Below are 19,014 nucleotides of genomic sequence, written 5' to 3' on the forward strand. Positions count from 1 at the left end.
GCACCCGCATGGGAGACCGGGAGGAAGTACCCAGCTCCAGGATCAGCGGTAGCACCGGCTGTGGCGGCCATTAGGGGAATGAACCAACAGAAGGAAGACCTTTCTCTCTGTCTCTCTCTCTCACTGTCTGTAACTCTCTCTGTCTCTCTTTCTCTCACTGTCTAACTCTGCCTGGCAAAAAATAAAAAATTAAAATTAAATAAAAAATATACCACATGATTTTTTAATCCATAATGTTTGCCTCTAATAAAAAATTAAAAAGGCTACAAAGAAACAAAACAGTTGATAAAAAAACAGGAAAATGATAAAGATTCAAGCATTATCAAATATGAAAACTAAAAAAATTAACATGACTCACAAACTGGAGGACTGATGGAGAATTTTAGTAGAAGATCCATAAAGAAGTCAAACAGAAGCTTATGATTATAAAATAAACTGAAAGTACATCATCGTAAAAATTAAGAGAAAGAATAAGGAAGGGAGGAGGAGGGAGGGCAGGATAGGAAGTATCACTATGCTCTTAAATCTGTATATATGAAATACATAAAATTTGTTCAGCTTCTATAAATAAAAAATTATAAAAAATAAATTAAAAATTTTTTAAATAGAAATTAGGGACTTCACACATGATTCTAAGATCTGAGAAGATGGGGATCAGTGAACAGGACAGAAGCTTGGCAGAAAGTATCCAGATACATTCTAAGTAATCAGCACGGAAAAGATCATTTTAAATGGGCTAGAACCTCTAAAGTATACTTGACAAAAGAGGATGGCAGAATCCATGTGCAAAAATGGCTAAAATTTAAAGGACTTAAGGCTACAGAGCAAGTTTACCCTGAAGAAAATGAGAGTGTATGTCCCTTAGAAGAATGTTCAAGAATGTTCATAATAGCCCTGCTATGGTCTGAATGTGTCCCATGAAAGTTCATGTATTGGAAACTTAATCCCCCAAATCATATGTTAAGTATCTTTGGGAGGTAATTATGATTAGATGGCTCATGAGGTGAGGCCTCCAAGATGGCATTAAAGGCTTTACTAGAAAAGGAAGAGACTTGAGCTGGCACAATTGCTCTGTACGATGCCCTCTGTCATATTATGCTGTACAAGGAAGATCCCACCAGGTGCCATGCCCTTGGAACTCCCAGCCTGCAGAACTCTGAGCCAAACAAACTTTATTCTTTATAAATTACCCAGTCTGTTTTATTTAGTTGTAGCAACAACAATAAAAGTGAATTAAAACAAACACCAAACTGGAAACAATGTCTGTCAAAGATATTATCAATACTCATGATGCTTTTGTAGTTTTCACAAACAAATGAAGAGCGGTGGAAAACTTGAGTTGCTCAGCACATTCCTAGCTGAGTTCAAAAAAGGCAATGCTCTGCATTTTGTTTCAGTGTTTACTCAGAGAGGGCCTCAGGACAGAGACAGTAGTGGGTAATGCAGCCAGAAACTCTCTCGGGGCCAGGTTGGGTTTGAATCCCAGCTCTGACACTTGTTGGATGGGCAATCTCAGAAGGGTCACTTAACACTTCTGAACCTTGTTTCTCTTTTGTAAAATAAAGAAAATAGAATCTACCAGGATGACTAATTTTCTTGGACTTAAGGCTATAATATATGTGATATATGCATATGTATATAAATGTATTTATGTACATATTCCCCTAGGAACAACAGCTCAGTTATTGCTAACTCATTGATCATATCAACTTCATAAAACATAACTACTAGGAATAATGAAAATCAATTGTGTGTTCATACACGTGTGTGGGTATATATATATAGATATTCATAGATACATATATATAGCTATAGCCATACATATATAGACAGAGTTAGAAAGAGAGAAATACACAGCAATGTAAAAGGGCCCTTGTTACAATCAACAACATGGATCATATAAAATGTGTTAAGGAAAAAAATGCAAAGTAGAAGAGTGCAAACTGTATTTTCATTTACATAAAGGTCAATATAACAGAGATCAGAGTCATAGTTAGCATTGGGAGGGGACTACTGACTTGGACAGAGTCTTTGGTAGTACAATAATTATGGTTATACTGATGCATATGCATGTAAATTTTATTCAGCCATTTATTTTATCCTCATATTTTATTAAAGGCAAAGTTCAGTAAAGTATTACAAGTATTAAAACTAAAGACAATGCTTCAAGTGTTCTCTTTCAAATTGAATATTGACTCCTTCATAAGATTTCTAATATCTGATCATCTTCCTTTCAAAGATGTCTTATAGCACAGGGGTCAAAGGGACAGCATTGTGGTGCAGAGGGTTAAGCTGATAACCTGCAATACCAGCATCCCATATGAGCAACAGTTTGAGTTCTGGCTGATCCACTTCTGATTAAGCAACCTGCTAATGTGCATGGGAAGGCAGCAGAATATAGTTCAAGTAATTGGGAACTTGCCACCCACATGGAAGACCTGGATGGGGATCCAGGCTCCTGGTTCCTGCCTGGCCCAGCCCTGGCTGTTGTAGCCATTGGGGAGTGAACCAGTAGACTGAAAGGCCTAACTCTCACTCTCTCCCTCTCTCTCTCTCCCACTCTCTATCTTTCTGTAACTCTTTCAAGTAAATTTTAAAATAAATCTCAAAAAAATACAGGGGTATAAATATATTTATGTTATTCTATATACATCCCCCAAGAGATTCTTCAATTTAGAGACAGAGAACATTATGATATCTGGAAAACTGAAAAACTTGACTAGGCAGAAGTCCAGTAACCCAGAAGATGGAAAATTTTAACATTCTCTTGATATGGCTTCTCAGCCAGTTTATTCCTCTAATAGTATCAGTACATATACTAATGAAAGTGACAGGACATTCTTGCATTTTATAAGCCCCCCAAAATTAGAGGACAGATTACTGATGTTATAACATTAAGGAAAGTTTTTTATATGAAAATGTAAGTTTATCAGTGATTGAAAATGACCTTTTATTCATCAATAAGGTGATATGATTTAACAATATTTCACCAAAATGCACGGTTAGAACTGGTCAGGTTAAGTAGATCCCAGTTTTGTTCTCTGCTAGATTGTGTAGATGGTGTAAGCTCCATTGGAGAAACCGTCAATGTTTCTGACTTACAGCTAAAAGTTATTGCTTGTGGAAAGCTAAGACATAGTGGCAAAAACTGTTCTGCATGAAGGATCTCTGGGAGTGAGACCCCAGTGGAAAGAAAGGGCCAACAAAGAAGGATGTACTTTTCTCTGAAGGGAGGAGAGATTTTCCACTTTGCATACGGCCCTGTCTAAATACCAACGAAGTTTGTGGACTCAAAAGGCTTCTATAGCCTTGGAAGCTCAAGTCAAGAGCCTCAGGTGGTCACTGATGTCAAAAATAAGAGTGCTAATTGTTAAATCAACAACAGGAGTCACTGTGCACTTGCTCCTCATGTAGTCCTTAATGAGTTGTACTATGAGAATTTACAGTAAAGCTTATCTTCAAATAGTACTTTATACTTTGTGTGGTTGCAAACTGTTGAAATCTCTTAGTATAGAGTTGGTCTTCTGTATATAAAGTCAATTAAAAACAAATCTTAATGAGGAATGGAATGGGAGAGGGAGTAGGGGTAAAATGGGAGTGGTGTGGGAGGGCAGGAATTAGGGGAAGAACCACTATATTCCTAAAAGCTGTACATGTGAAATTTGTATTCATTAAATAAAAGCCTTCTAAGGAAGTTATTGCTTGAAAGCAGCAAAACGATGACAGCTAGTCTAAAACCACTTCAGACATAAGAAAGGAGAGAAAAGGATCTAATTAGTACTAGGCAATAATAGAAGAAAAATGGATGGAAACAGGCACTGTGAAAGCATGACCGAGCCTCAAACCTACTGGCAAAATGGCAACTGCTCTCAACTTTCTTCTCTCTCCTCACAAGCATTCTTCCCATCAGCACACTTTCTCCTTCTCCAAACTGTCCCTATGTTAGGTTTCGGAGTGGGTGCTTAGCTTAGTGCTTCACACATAGGATAAGATACCAGTGTCCCACATCTGATTGCCTGGGTTCAATAATGGACTCCAGCTCCTAATTCCAGCCTTCATGCTAATGCAAACCCTGGAAGGCAACAAGGGCTCAAGTTCCTGCCACCCACTAGAGAGATGTGAATTGAATTTCCATCTCTTGGTTTCAGCCCTGATCCATCCTTGCCTGTCACTGGTATTCAGGCAGTAGACCAGCAGATGACAGTTCTGTCTCTGCTTGACAATTAGGCTTGAATATTCTATCAAAGGATGGATTTTCCTAAAATGTTTATGTTCAAAATCAGTTCTGAATATTTTAAGGCAGAACACACAATTGGGATGTGATGGCTTGGCAAAAATTATATATATATATGTGCATATATATATACATATATATATATATTTGAATACAGCAGCCTCAAGGTAGACTTATTATATACCTTCTCTGTTCACAGCTCTAGGATAGTAAACTACAAACATGCTTGACAGATGAATTCATTATATCCTGGAGTTCAGCCTACACACACACACACACACACACACACACATGATCTCTCACAAAAATATGTAAAATAGATTATCTTATGCATTCACAAATTCTCACAAGAAATTTGGTAGGGATATTAGCCCCTGAAAGCATTTGATTTTGTGTTGCACTACCACCCCTTTGTATAATACGTGAAATAGAAAAGAAATGATAAAATATAACCAGTTATAGAGGAGAAAATTCAGATTCAGTTATGTGGCAATATATTCAGAGTTGATCAGGAATACATTAGCTCACCTCCATTTTCAAAAGCGGCAATGTCAGTCCTTGGTTTCCTATCCAACGATGTTTTTATCTCACCTTGCCTTTCAATTATACTAAATTTTGTTGGAACTGTAAGTCCATCCCCTAGAAATGAAGAAGAAAAAAAGTAAGCACAAGAACCATTAAACAGAAGTTTGTGACAGAATTGATGATGAAAGTAAAAAATTCTAAATTTTATAAAGGGTGGGCATTTGGGCTAGTGGTGACCATGGCGATTAAGATACTCATGTCCCACAACTGAATTCTGGGTTTAATATCTGGCTCTGCTCCTGACTCCAACTTCCTGCTTCCTGCAAACTGGGCCTCTATGAGGCAGCAGAGATGGTCTATGTGATTGGGTTCCTGCCTCCACTGTGGAAAACTTGGATTGAAGTCTACTGATTTCAGTCCTAGCCAGGGACACTGCTGGCATTTGGGGAGTGAACAAACAGATAGGAGCTCTTTCTCTCTCTCTCTACCTCTCAAATAAATTTTAAAAAGTTTTTTTAGTTCAAACTCTCTAATAAATAAATAAATGAATAAGGTTTTAGAAAGCTATGTCAGGCTTGTTTGCAAAATAATCTGGTGAACAATATATAAATAAATGAGTTTTAAGCGAATTTTAAAATTAAAAACAAAAGAGCAAGGATTTTATCAAGAGACAATTTAATAAATTAAACTATGGGCTAGGGCTGTGACATAGCAGGTAAATCTGCCGCCTGCAGTGCCAGCATCCTATATAGGTGCTGGTTCGAGTCCTGGCTGCTCCACGTTCAACCCAGCTCTCTGCTATGGCTTGGGAAAGCAGTGGAAGATGGCCCAAGTCCTTGGGCTTCTGCACCCACGTGGGAGACCTAGAAGAATCTCCTAGCTCCTGGCTTTGGATTGGTGCAACTCAGCCATTTGCAGCCAATTGGGGAGTGAACCAGCAGATGGAAGACCTCTCTCTCTCTCTCTGCCTCTTTTTCTCTCTCTGTGTAACTCTGATTTTCAAATAAATAAATCTTTTTTTAAAAAATAATTAGACCAATCTAACAGTATTGTGTGTATATAATATATTTAGTTTGTTTGATGTGTTTTACATAGAACAAATTTTATAATCCTTCTTTTGCTTTTATATATTCACCATGAACAATCAAATTCTAAGTATTAGAACCACTTTTGACTAAAAAATGCTAATTATACTGTGATAAATTATTCTGTTTCCCTTATACATCTGTGAATAATTTCTTCTAAATTAAGCTGTTAAAAGCAAAATGAAAGAGACCTGACAAACCAATGAATAAAATGTGTGATTCTGGAATGGATCTTAGCTCAGTCAAAAAAAAACAAATTTTCTGAAAAGAACATTGATGGCATAAGTGGTGAAATATGAGGTGGGGGTGAAGCTGTAAATAGCACTGTTCTATCAGTGGTAATATCTTGATTGTAATGTTTATACTTCAGAACAGAAGAGCAAAGGGAAATCATGTCTGCAACTTACACTCTAATAGTTCAGAAAATAATAACAATGTGTATATTTAGAGACAGAATGGAAGTTCAAATCTGGTAAAATGCTATCATTTGAGAGAAATCTGGATGAAGGGTGTCCAATAATTAACTGAAACAATTTAAAATAAGTTTTTAAAGGCATAATACAAAGCAAAATTGCATATAATTGTCTTTATAATCTTCTATTTTTAATATTTGTTGCTAACTTGGTTTCCATTTGTGTGTACTTTGTTTTTTGATTTTTTTGTGTGTGAGTAGCACAAAATTGGAATCTGTTCTTCCCTAGATGGGTCCCAATAAATCTGTCCAGACTGTTCTACCATCTGAAGTGTGTTGCTGCCACCTATAGTCATATGTTGAAATAGCTTGTTACACAGGGATTTGCAACAAGATTTTAGATGTTCTCTCTGTTCTGTACTTTACCCTGTACTGGTCTTGATCCTGAGAGACTTTCTTTCTCTCCCCCTCCCTCGTCCCCTTCCTCTCTCTCTTTATCCCCCCTGGAGGAGAAGGGAGGGATTTAAATCTCTTCTACTGCTGCAAAATACAAGTTCATCCTAAGGACAAGAAAACAAGGTCAACTTTGGCATTCCTGGAGTTTTTCTTAGCTCCTGGTTTAATATCCATAATAAACACTCTTAACTTGCTTTCATGGACAAAACATCTGACCAACAGCAAAATCAGATTCACCAAAGGAAAATGTCCCATAAAAGAGAAGACACTTATACACTCATATAATCAACAAATATACTCTTGTTCTGCCTTTAATGTGACTTAGATTCTGTGACCTCCCTTTTGTCCTTCTTGAGATAGGTTATCTTTTCTAATCAGAAACAAAAAATTGGACCTATTTCACAAGAGGGATTTATTTTATATAGAAAACAAAAACAGCAAGTTATTTTAGGGATTCCTGTTTCAGGTAGGTGGTATCACCAAGTGTTTATGAAATCTACTTATTTTCTGGCTCCTCTAAGAAAGTAAAATTACATTAACAACAGCAGCTTTCCTTAGAAAATTTGGGTCATCCAAAAAAAAAAAAAAAACACTTCCTTCTTACTCTCAACTCTCAATTCTGATGTATTTATCATTTAATCCTATTCTAGTGTCTATCACACTAAAGAATTCACATTTCATCACATCAAACATCTTAAAATATAAGTAATAAGTCAGCCTTTTCATTTCTCACCTTCTTGCAATTCACTGCCATTTTCCAAAGGCTTTTCTAACTCCTTTTCTACTGTAGAAGTTATGCTTTTTGATGATGAAACATCTGGAGGAGTATGAAATCTGTAGTATTCACCTAATCTCCCATAAGAAAAGTAATGGTTAGTATATTTATCACATCAAGTACTTGAAAATCTACAAATGTTTGATGTCTTACCAGATTTATTACACATCTCCTTTATTGCTCTTTTTTCTTCAATTTCTTCAGCAGTCTTTGTCCATAAACAAGAAGCATCTATGAGATATATTTGTTTTAAATTAAATTTTCCCAAATCCAAATAATCTGAAAATTTATAAACCAGAAAGAAAAATCCCAAATACTGGTTTTTGGTGTTTTTGTTTTTGTTTTTGTTTTGTTTTGTTTTGTTTTGTTGACAGGCAGAGTGGACAGTGAGAAATAGAGACAGAGAGAAAGGTCTTCCTTTGCCGTTGGTTCACCCTCCAATGGCCACTGCGGCCGGTGCGCTGTGACCGGCACACCGCGCTGATCTGATCAGATCAGTTGCCTCTCCTGGTCTCCCATGTGGGTGCAGGGCCCAAGCACTTGGGCCATCCTCCACTGAACTCCCGGGCCACAGCAGAAAGCTGGCCTGGAAGAGGGGCAACCGGGACAGAATCCAGCGCCCCGACCGGTACTAGAACCCGGTGTGCTGGCGCCGCAGACAGAGGATTAGCCTATTGAGCTGCAGCGCCAGCCCAGATACTATTCTCATATATCAGGTTGGTCTTTTTTATTTAATTCTTAAATTCAAGAATTTTGCATATTGGCAAATGTTTCCAATTGCTGCTACATTTTAAATATTAGTCAAGAGAAAAGAAATGACAAAGTATACATTTGGTTATCTTGAAATGAGAAGTTGGAGGCACAGACTTATGAATTAGGGTGGTGTTTGGAGGAGGATGTAGGCATGAGACATCTAGCCACAGAAGACAAAAAAGAAAACTAAATGTCCTGTGTATTCCTAACTACAGAAATTATGGTGGCCTGTAGCCCACAGAAGGACACACTCAGGGCAAAGCAGAGTGAATATTTTTTTTTGCATGCTTATCTTGTATGTACAGACTGACTAGAACCACTGTGCTGTGATATACAGGAGAAAAATTATGGAGTAAGAGACAAGACTTAGATTCTAGCTCTGTTCATCCTCTAACTGGGGACTACCCAGGTAACCCACATTACAGGGCTTTATAAATCATCAATTTCAGTTGAAATCTCTTTAACTTCAAGGATTAATGTGAGGCAGATAGATGATTAATGGATAGGTAGATAAATAAGATGGACACATGTACACTTATGTATTTGATAGTTGTTATAAATAAGGGTGATTATTATTAGCTTCTCTACAAGCACTTGTACATATTTAACAAAAGATTTGTCTCCCAGCCATCAAACAACAAAAACCTTCCATTCCAAATGATAAGCATATTTAGACAAAAACAAATGAATACATAATGAATTAAACTTATTTAATAAAGTTAGAGTTACCTTCTGATAAATCTCTGCCTTATATAGTACATTATAAATCCCTAATAGTTAAAAAATTTTGTGAAATACTGTGGGTGCTTGAAAGCAAACTGTAAATCTGAGAAAAGTTTCACTAACCATTTTGCTCCTCTCCTTCCTCCTCTTCTTCCTCAAAGTTAGTTTTTAAAACTAAAGGATGGTGAATTGGTCGAGATATATTCTCTTGAGGTTTCAGAGGTTCCTGACTCTGAGTCGGGGTTGGAATTCCTTCCTGACTTTCTTTCTGTAGTGTGACATCTACAGAGAAAATGCATCTTGAATATATATATACACACACACACACACATATATATATATATATATGATGAGTATATTCAATAACCAACCGTTGATTTTCTAACTAATGGTATATTTTGTTAAAAGGCATCTCTTATTTTTGGAAACACAGTTAAAGTTTAAGCACAGTTAAAGCAACTTACAGTACCTGCAAATCATGGAAAAATATGTTAGTTCACAGACTGTGGATAGCAATTATAATCATGACTTGGGATTTCACAACTTTTGGTATATAGGCAGTCTCTGATTTAATGATCATTTGAATTTATGATGGGACATAAGCAATACCCATTCAATGGAAAGCATTTGTTGAATTTTAATCTCTTCCCATGCTAGTGACAAGCAGTAGATACTCTTGTAATGCTGGACTGCAGCAATGAGGCAGCTCCAAGTCAGCCACATGATTACCAGGGTAAACAGCCAAGACTCTACCATTTTCAGGGTTGCTAAGCTATGATGCTGAGGTGTTTAGCATAGTAAATGCATTTTTTTGACAGGCAGAGTGGACAGTGAGAGAGAGAGAGACAGAGAGAAAGGTCTTCCTTTTGCCGTTGGTTCACCCTCCAATGGCCACCATGGCCAGTGCGCTGTGGCTGGCGCATCGTGCTGATCCGAAGCCAGGAGCCAGGTACTTATCCTGGTCTCCCACAAAGGTACAGGGCCCAAGCACTTAGGCCATCCTCCACTGCACTCCCTGGCCACAGCAGAGAGCTGGCTTGGAAGAGGGGCAACCGGGACAGAATCTGGCACCCCGAATGGGACTAGAACCCGGTGTGCCGGCACCACAGGCAGAGGATTAGCCTATTGAGCCATGGCGCCGGCCAGTAAATGCATTTTCAGCTTACAATATTTTCAACTTAAAATGGATTTATTGGTATGTAACCCATGATAAGTCAAGGAGCATCTGTATATGCAGGCACAACTATTCTTATATTGGATCTGTGAGTTAAGAATGATGGTACTGGGGCTGAAACCGTGGGATATCAGGATAAGCCACCACTTGTGATCACAGCATCCCATACTGCAGTACCAGTTCAAGGCTCAGCTGCTCCATATCCTATCCAGCTCCCTGCCGATGTGCCTAGGAAGGCAGTGGTAGATGGCCCAAATACTTGGGCCCCCACCACCTATGTTGGAGACCAGGATGGAGTTCATGACTCCTGGCTTCAGCTTACTCCAGACTTCACTGTTGTGGACACTGGGGGAGTGAGCTAGTGGATGGAAGATCTCTCCCCACCTCCATCCTTACACCTTTAAAACAAATAGATAAATCTTAAACAAACAATCAAAAAAACCAGTAATTGTAGTAATCACATCACAATGATGAACAGGTAAAATCACATAAGGCAAGCCTTATAATGACAAAGTATGTATGTTCAAAGGAAGAAAAGAGCCAATGACTTCAATTATCTGTAGCCAAGGGGGATTCCTTAGAAGTCAGAAGCATGGTGCTCTCATATTTGTCTACTGGCCATGCACTGGTCAGACTGGCTAAAACTCTTAAGACATATTTAAATGCCCTTTATCCTGAAAAACTAGCAAATAATCTTTATTGGCTTCTATTATTGTTTTAATCTTCTATCATTACTAAAGGGGAGAGTGATCCAACATGGGAAGTGAGATACTCAGCAGACTCATAGAATGGCAGATGTCCTAAATAGCACTCTGGCCTCAGAATCAGCCCTAAAGCCATTCGGATCTGGCTGAAAAGCCCATGAGAGTATTTCAGGCATGGAAAGCCAAGACACTCTGGCAAAAAGATCTCTGTGAGTGAGATCCCAGTGGAAAGAACAGGTCTTCAAAGAAGGAGGTACCTTTCTCTGAAGGGAGGAGAGAACCTCCACTTTGACTATGACCTTGTCTAAACAAAATAAGAGTCGGAGAACTCAGAGGGCTTCCATAGCCTTGGAAACTCATGACTGGAGCATAGGGAGATTACTGATGCCATAGACAGGAGTGTCAATTGGTAAAGTCAACAACAGGAGTCACTGTGCACTTACTCCTCATGTAGGATCTCTGTCCTTAATGTGCTGTGTATTGAGATTTAATGCTATAACGAGTACTCAAACAGTATATTTCACTTTGTGTTTCTATGGGGGTGCAAACTGTTGAAATCTTTACTTAATGCATACTAAACTGATCTTCTGTAAAAAAAAAAAAAAAAAGAAAAAGAAATTATCAACTCCCAACTTGACTCTCACTGGGAATAAACATGACAATAGGTCTGATCTGATTTCATCATCATTTAAAAAATCATCTATTATTTTTCACTTTATGTTTCTGTGTGGGAGCAAACTGTTGAAATCCTTACTTAATGTAGACTAAGCTGATCTTCTGTATATTAAGATAATCGAAAATGAATCTTGATGTGAATGGAAGGGGAGAGGGAGTGGGAAAGGGGAGGGTTGCGGGTGGGAGGGACGGTATGGGGGGGAAGCCATTGTAATCCATAAGCTGTACTTTGGAAATTTATATTCATTAAATAAAAATTAAAAAAAATGTCAAAAAAAATCTTCTATCATTACTAATCTAACTCCTTTTGTTCTCTAAGCCCATGATTATCACATCTGGCTAATTATCAGAATTTCTTAGCTTCTGATTCACCAAGTAGAGATTAAAGGCTAGAAATCTGATACTTTTTAAAAAATATTTTTCTTTTAATACATTTTATTTATGTATTTATATTCATTTTGTTTGTTTTTATTTATTATTTTTATTTTTAATTATTTTATTTATTTGAAAGAGGTACAGAGAGAGGTAGAGCCAGAGAGAGAGGTCTTCCATTCTACTGGTTCACTCCCCAAATGACCGCAACGACCAGAGCTAGTTGATCCAAAGCCAGGAGCCAGGAGTTTCCTCCAGGTCTCCCACGTGGGTGCAGGGGCCCAAGGACTTGGGCCATCTTATACTGCTTTCCCAGGTCAGGTCATAGCAGAGAGTTGGATCAGAAGAGGAGCAGCCAGGACTTGAACCGGCACCCATTTGGGATGCTGGTGCTAGAGGCTGGGGCCACCCCGATACTATTTTTGAAATGTCTTGGTAATTATGCAATCAGCCAAGTTTAGAAACCAATGACTTGGGGCTGGCACTGTGGCACAGTGGGTGGTGCTGGCATTCCATGTGGGCACTGGTTCTAGTCCCAGCTATTCTTCTTCTGACCTACTCTCTGATATGTCCTGAGAAAGCAGTAGAGGATGGCCTAAGTATTTGGGCCCCTGCAACCATGTGGGAGACCCAGAGGAAGCTCCTGGCTCCTGGTTTTATATCAACACAGCTCCAGCCATTGCAGCCATTTGGGGAATGAACCAGCAGATAGAAGGCCTTTCTCTCTGTCTCTCCTTCTTATTCTATTTAGCTTTACCTCTCAGATAAATAAATAAAGCCTTTAAACAAAAAAGAAACCAATGACTTAATTCAAGGATCATCTAAGTGGGATACTGGGTTATGGGAAGCTTTTTGGTGGGTACAACATTCCACTATTTTGAAAGCATTCAATCCATTCTAGATCCTCAACATCCATATGTATTCCAACCCCTGCCCCTTCACCTACGCCTCAAAATTGGCTTACCTGAGAACAGAACCAAGTCCATGACAGCCTTGTCTATTGTTTACAAAACAAAGCCCAATCCTTAACAATGCCAAAATTTACCACATACCATATTCCCCCCAAATAAATTCTCCCTTACTGATCAATCAAATTATCAGGAACCCTTTCCCCATTACCTTAATTTACACACATTTCTGCCAGGAGAAAATCAGGTATGGTAGAATAAGGCTTCTCCATCCCAGGAGGACATTCCCTAATCCCCACAGACTGTGGACATGCTGTGTTTCCCATATAACATGTGAGAAAGGGAAGTGAAGGCTTCAAATGGAATTAAATTTTCTAATCAGCTCAGTTTAAAATTGCAGATCATCCTAGATTTTCCATGTAGACTGAAGATAACCAAAGGTTTTTTTTTTTTTTTTTTTTTTTAAAGTGGGGGAGAAACACAAATGAGTCCGTTGAAAGAGATGTGAGAATGAAGAGAATGAAATTGATGTCACAAGAATTCAACTGGCTGTTACTGACTTTGAAAATGGAGGAAAGGAGACATGAACTAAGCAAGACAGATGGCTTCATAGAACTGGAAAAGGCAAGAAAATAGATTCTCTCCCAGAGGCTCCAGAAAGAAATAGCCCTAACAATCCTTTAACTTTAATCCAGAGAGATCTGTGTCAAATTTGTAACCTACAGAACTACAAGCTAATGAACTTTAATTGTTGCTTTGTGGTAATTTGTTCTGGCAGTAACAGAAAATGAATACATAGAGCATTAGAAAAAGTGTCACTAGGGTCGGTCCATGTTGGATCGTTCTGAATTCAAATGTGTAGTAGTGCATAGCAGTAATTAATATTTAATAAGCTTTCCTTTATTCCACTTATGGATTATTGTTAAAGTATCCACCACTTTTGAGGGAAAATCTTTTGGCATCAATGAAAAAAGAACCCTAGTATGAAACTGAAGGAAAAACATAGCTTTAAGCACAAAGCTTTTTAGTTATTCTGTGTACAAATATATTCCCAAGACTTGTTATTATCTGGAAAGAAAATCTTCACTAAACATTCAAAACACTACATGTTTTAAAAACTTTATTCCTAAGACTTGTTTTAAAAACATATATTCCTAAGACTTGTTATTATCTGGAAAGAAAATCTTCACTAAACATTCAAAAAACTAAATGTTTTAAAAACTTTAATGAAAATGACTCACGTACTATACAATTCGCCCATTTAAGTTTGCAATTTGATGGTCTTTAATATATTCAAGAGTTGTGCAATCATCACTATGATTAATTTTAGAACATTTAATCGATTTGAAAAAGGAACCCCGCAACCCCACATTCATTAGCATTTACTCCTCAATTCTTCTCAACTCCCTTATCCTATAGAAAAATTCATGCTTTTTTCCAGACTGACCTATTTTGAATATTTCATATAAATGGAGTCATACATTATGTAATCTTTTGTAAGTGACTTCTTCCTCTTATCATATTTTCTTTTTTTAAAAAAGATGTATTTATTTATTTGAAAGAGTTACACAGAGAGAGGCGAGGCAGAGAGAGAGGTTTTCCATCCAATGGTTCACTCCCTAGTTGGCCACAACTGCACCAATCCGAAGCTAGGAGCCAGGGCCCAAGGACTTGGGCCATCTTCCACTGCTTTCCCAGGCAATAGCAGAGAACTTAATCGAAAGAGGAGCAGCCGGGACTAGAACCGGCTCCCATATGGGATGCCGGCGCTTCAGGCCAGGGCGTTAACCCACTGAGCCACAGCGCTGGGCCCCATACTTACCATATTTTCAAGGTTCACCCCCACTGTTGCATGTAACAGTGCTATATTCTTTTTTATAGCTAAACAGAATTCCATTGTATTAAATACCACATTTTATGTACCCATTTATTGGAGGATAGACAGTTTTTTCCACATTCTGCTTACAATGTTGAAGTAAACATTTACCTACAAATGATGTAAACATTTGTGTATATATTTTTACATCTCTCGGATTTATATCTAAAATGGAATTACTGGGATCTATAAAGACTCCATGTGTAACCTTTTAAGGAATAGCCAAAACATTTTTCAAAGTGGCTGCACCATTTTACACTGCCAACTATTGTGTGTGAAAATTCTAAGTTTCCTATATCTTTGACAAAATTTATCCTTTAACTTTAAAAAAAAGTAATCAAATAATTTTGCTGGATGTGAAACAGTATCTCTCTTAGTTTTAATTTACATTTCTCTAATACCTAATGAATGATAATTGGCTTTTCACATGCTTATTGGCTATTTTATATCTTCTTTAATAAATATTCAGGTACCTTGATCACATTGTAATGGGGTTGTCTTTACATTAAGTTGTAAGAGTTCTTAAAATATTTTTGATACAGGTCATTTGTCAGATATATGATTTGCAAATATTTTCTCCCATTCTGTGGGTGGATTTTATCTTTCTTGATGGGAATTCTTTGAAACACACGTTTCTAATTTTGAAGTCCAAGCCATTTTTTCTTTTGCTGTTTATCATTTAGGTGTCATTTCTAAGAAAGTTTTGTATAAACTAAGGTTTCTTTTAAGTGTATTATAATTTGGGTTTTTATTTCATTATTTGATACATTTTGAGTTAATTTTTGTACATGACATTAGGAAGAAGTTTATCTTAATTACTTTGTTCTGTCAATCTGGTTTTTACATAATTATTTGTTGAAAATACTATTATTTCCCTTATTGAATGGTCTATGCAATTTTATTGAAAACTAATGGAGCAAAAATTAATTATACCAAGGTTTATATCTGAGCTCTCAACTCTATAAAAATGATCTATATATTTATTATTATTCTAGTATCAGGTAGTTTTGTTTCCTATAGATTTATAATAATTGATAGATTTTCTCATCAATAAGCATGAGTCACTACTATGATTCTTCTGAATTTACATATAAATTTTAGAATCTGTCAATTTCTTCAAATCTCAGTTGAGATTTTGCTGTGGATAGCACTGAAGAGTCTGTCATATGAAAAATTTTAACGTCAATTCAAAAACAAGGATATATTTCTATAATTTCTTTGGACATTCACTCATAGCTTTCAGTGTGTAAGTTCTGCACTTTTTTTAATTATTTTTTTTTTATTTTTGACAAGCAGAGTGGACAGTGAGAGAGAGACAGAAAGGTCTTCCTTTGCCGTTGGTTCACCCTCCAATGGCCGCCATGGCCGGTGCACTGTGATGATCTGATTGCAGGAGCCAGGTACTTATCCTGGTCTCCCATGGGGTGCAGGGCTCAAGCACTTGGGCCATCCTCCACTGCACTCCTGGGCCACAGCAGAGAGCTGGCCTGGAAGAGGGGCAACTGGGACAGAATCTGGCTCCCCGACTGGGACTAGAACCCGGTGTGCCGGCGCTGCAAGGCGGAGGATTAGCCTAGTGAGCCACGGCGCTGGCCGTCTGCACTTATTTTGTTAAATAAATTTCTAAGTATTTCATCCTTTTGTATGCTATTATGTTAAATTTTTAAAATTTAATTTTCAAATTGTTCATTGTTTGTGTACAGAAATACAATCAATCATTGTACATTGATCTTGCACCTTGCAACTTTGCAGCACTTAGTTGTTATAAATAGATTTTAGTGGAGACTGACCATAAAGGGAATATTTGCTTCATGGCAAATGCAAATGCTACAAACCAGGGCTGGCTAATTGTTCCCCTGTTTGCTTTCTGGAGGTCTGTGTGAGAGATATAAAGGGCAGCCAGTTTTTAACAGTACAACACAGCTTACGACCAAATGAGTCTCTAGATATATCATTTAGCTGTTTTTTAAATTTTGAGAGGCAGACACACATATATACACGCACACACAGAAAAAGAGAGAGGGAGAGAGGAAGAGAAGATAGAAACACTGAGTGACCTCCCATCTACTGTTTCACACCCAAATGTTAAACAAACATTAAACCTAGAGAATTAGTATTTGAGCACTTGCCTTCTTTGTTTTGCTTTGTTTTGTTTTGTACTTTTGTGTGCACTATGAACCTTGGTTGAGAATAGACACAGTGTCCATACGGAGAAAGTCTCCTAACCAAACATAAATTTTTCCAAGGGTCACTATTCATTGATTATAGCATTTACTCAACCCCTCTCTTCCTTCCTCAAAGGGAAAAGAACTGAGATACTTTCCCTCTTAGAACCATTGCTAATTGTCCTACTGTGTGTCTTTACCCTTTACACAAAAAATTGGTCTGTGTTGCAGAGACTCAAATATGTAAGTCTAAGTGTTTAACGACTGAAAAATCATTTACTAAAAACTGAAATTCTAGAAATTTACTAGAAAATGGCTTTTTAAGATCTAGAATTAAAAGCAGGTAAAGCACACATACTCTTTTAGGCTAGATATTCTAAAGAGAGAGCTGATCAAAGATTGACATAGAGTGGCTATATAATCGATGGTTCAAGGTATTACTAAAACAATGATTCAGCATGAATAAAAATCAAAGCATCTCATATACAGAATAATATGGCAACTACTCAAGAAGAGAAGAGTGGTTGATTCAACTACTGAACTACTGTTTTTTGGAACAATGTTTCCCATAGCAAAATTCAAGTAGTTTAAAAAAAAAAAAAAAAACTACCAGAGTACACTAACCTTTAATATATACTATGGGAGGAAGAATAAATATTTACTACACATGCTTACAAAGAAAATACAAAATGTACTCAGAAATGCCTAGGGAGTCTTTAATTTATAGTAAATATCAACTGAATTATGTTTTTCATCATTCTCAATTGGTTTGCCAGGTATTTGCTTTTAAACTTACAGATGATAACCACAGGAATTAGTCTGCCTTAGAAATCTATGATGTAGCAACCTTTAAATCTCTTTCAAGAGTCCAAAGCCTTTTTTGAAATTCATAGCAGGTTAAAGTTTAAATTGCAAAAGTCTAACTGGCAGTTCCATACTCCCAGACAAAAAATGCAGGACTACTGATAATTGCACTTACTGCTTAAAAATAACATACAATGACAAGTGAAAGTTTGCTTTTGGCAAGCACCTCATACAGGAAGAACACAGCTGATGATTTAGAGAGTGTTGCTGTGGCTCCAATTCACAAAATTAATGTGGAATATGGACTATGTGGAAGGGTCTTATTTAGTCAAGCAGGACTCTACTTTTACAGGTTGTACATTTAAATATCTAAATTTTATCTTATTTTAGCCCAAGAGACAACATTACACACATATTGCTCAAAGTTCTGGATGAACTGACACTTAGCTAGCTATAGCAAAATAACTGCAATAATCCTATATGGAATTTATCAGTGAATCATGTGTACTTGAACATAAAAAAGTGGTTTTACACTAAGGTACAACTCTACAACTTAATCTTTGCCTAAAAAGTGAAAAACTTTGGGGTTCCCGTCTTGATTATTATTATTATGATTATTATTCTTGTTGAATAGATGTTTCTGGTAGTATTGTAAGAAATATTAGGGTTTACTAAGGATCAAACTATTCTGAGGTACTGAAATATACATTCAAACTGAGTTTAGTAGCTGCTATCATTTGTCTTCCTCCAAAAGATTCATATATTAAATGCTTGGTCCTCAGTGCAACAATATTGAGGTGGTGGCACTTTTAAGAGATGGGGTCTATTGGAAGGTAATTAGGTCATGGGGCTTCACTGTCATGAATGGATTATTGCTGTCTCATGAGAGTAGATAATGTCTTTTGGATTGGGAATGGATTAGTGACCATGTTAGATGCTTAGGGATTCTTGTTTACAGAATAAATCACTTTTGCTTTTAAGGGGTTTTCATTCAATACAGAAGAGTCAGGCAACACACAAAGGATATACAAAAGAAATAAATAGTGCTAGATTTCAGAAAATGACAGATGATATAGAAAAAAATGTAGAGCAAAGCAAGCATGATTCTAAGAGGAAAAGTGAGGAGGTAAGAAGGCTGACTACATTTCAAACACAGTGCTCAGGATTGACTTTATTAAAAGGTGATATTTCAATAAGGTTTTGAAGAGGTAAAGGAGTCAGCCATACAAGAGAAAATTTTGTGCAAAGCTTCAAAAGCTAACATTCTAACCTACTATAGGAAAAGCAAGGAGACTTATTGGTTGGAATAGAGCAAATGTCAGAAATTCAAGGAGTTTCCAGAGCCTCAGATTCAGTAGAGTCTCGTTTTTCAT

General features: G+C 37.1%; 1 protein-coding gene across 8 annotated transcripts in view; it reads right to left on the reverse strand.

Moving 5' to 3' along the window:
• C11H12orf50 (chromosome 11 C12orf50 homolog) overlaps window positions 1-19,014 on the reverse strand; it is a 39,846-nt gene that overhangs the window by 10,772 nt on the left and 10,060 nt on the right. For 4 of the 8 annotated variants that reach the window (XM_070052683.1, XM_070052682.1, XM_070052681.1 and 1 more), the window contains 4 exons: window positions 9,087-9,245; window positions 7,641-7,718; window positions 7,446-7,559; window positions 4,763-4,873 (listed from right to left, as the gene is read on the reverse strand). In XM_070052683.1, coding sequence (XP_069908784.1) covers window positions 4,763-4,873; window positions 7,446-7,559; window positions 7,641-7,718; window positions 9,087-9,245 — 462 coding nt within the window. Of the gene's footprint in view, window positions 1-4,762; window positions 4,874-7,445; window positions 7,560-7,640; window positions 7,767-9,086; window positions 9,246-19,014 lie in introns of all 8 variants that reach the window. The other 4 variants (XM_051846525.2, XM_051846526.2, XM_051846518.2 and 1 more) reach the window with 1 other exon arrangement.

This window comes from Oryctolagus cuniculus, chromosome 11 (assembly GCF_964237555.1).
Source record: "Oryctolagus cuniculus chromosome 11, mOryCun1.1, whole genome shotgun sequence".
NCBI classification, from domain to species: domain Eukaryota; kingdom Metazoa; phylum Chordata; class Mammalia; order Lagomorpha; family Leporidae; genus Oryctolagus; species Oryctolagus cuniculus.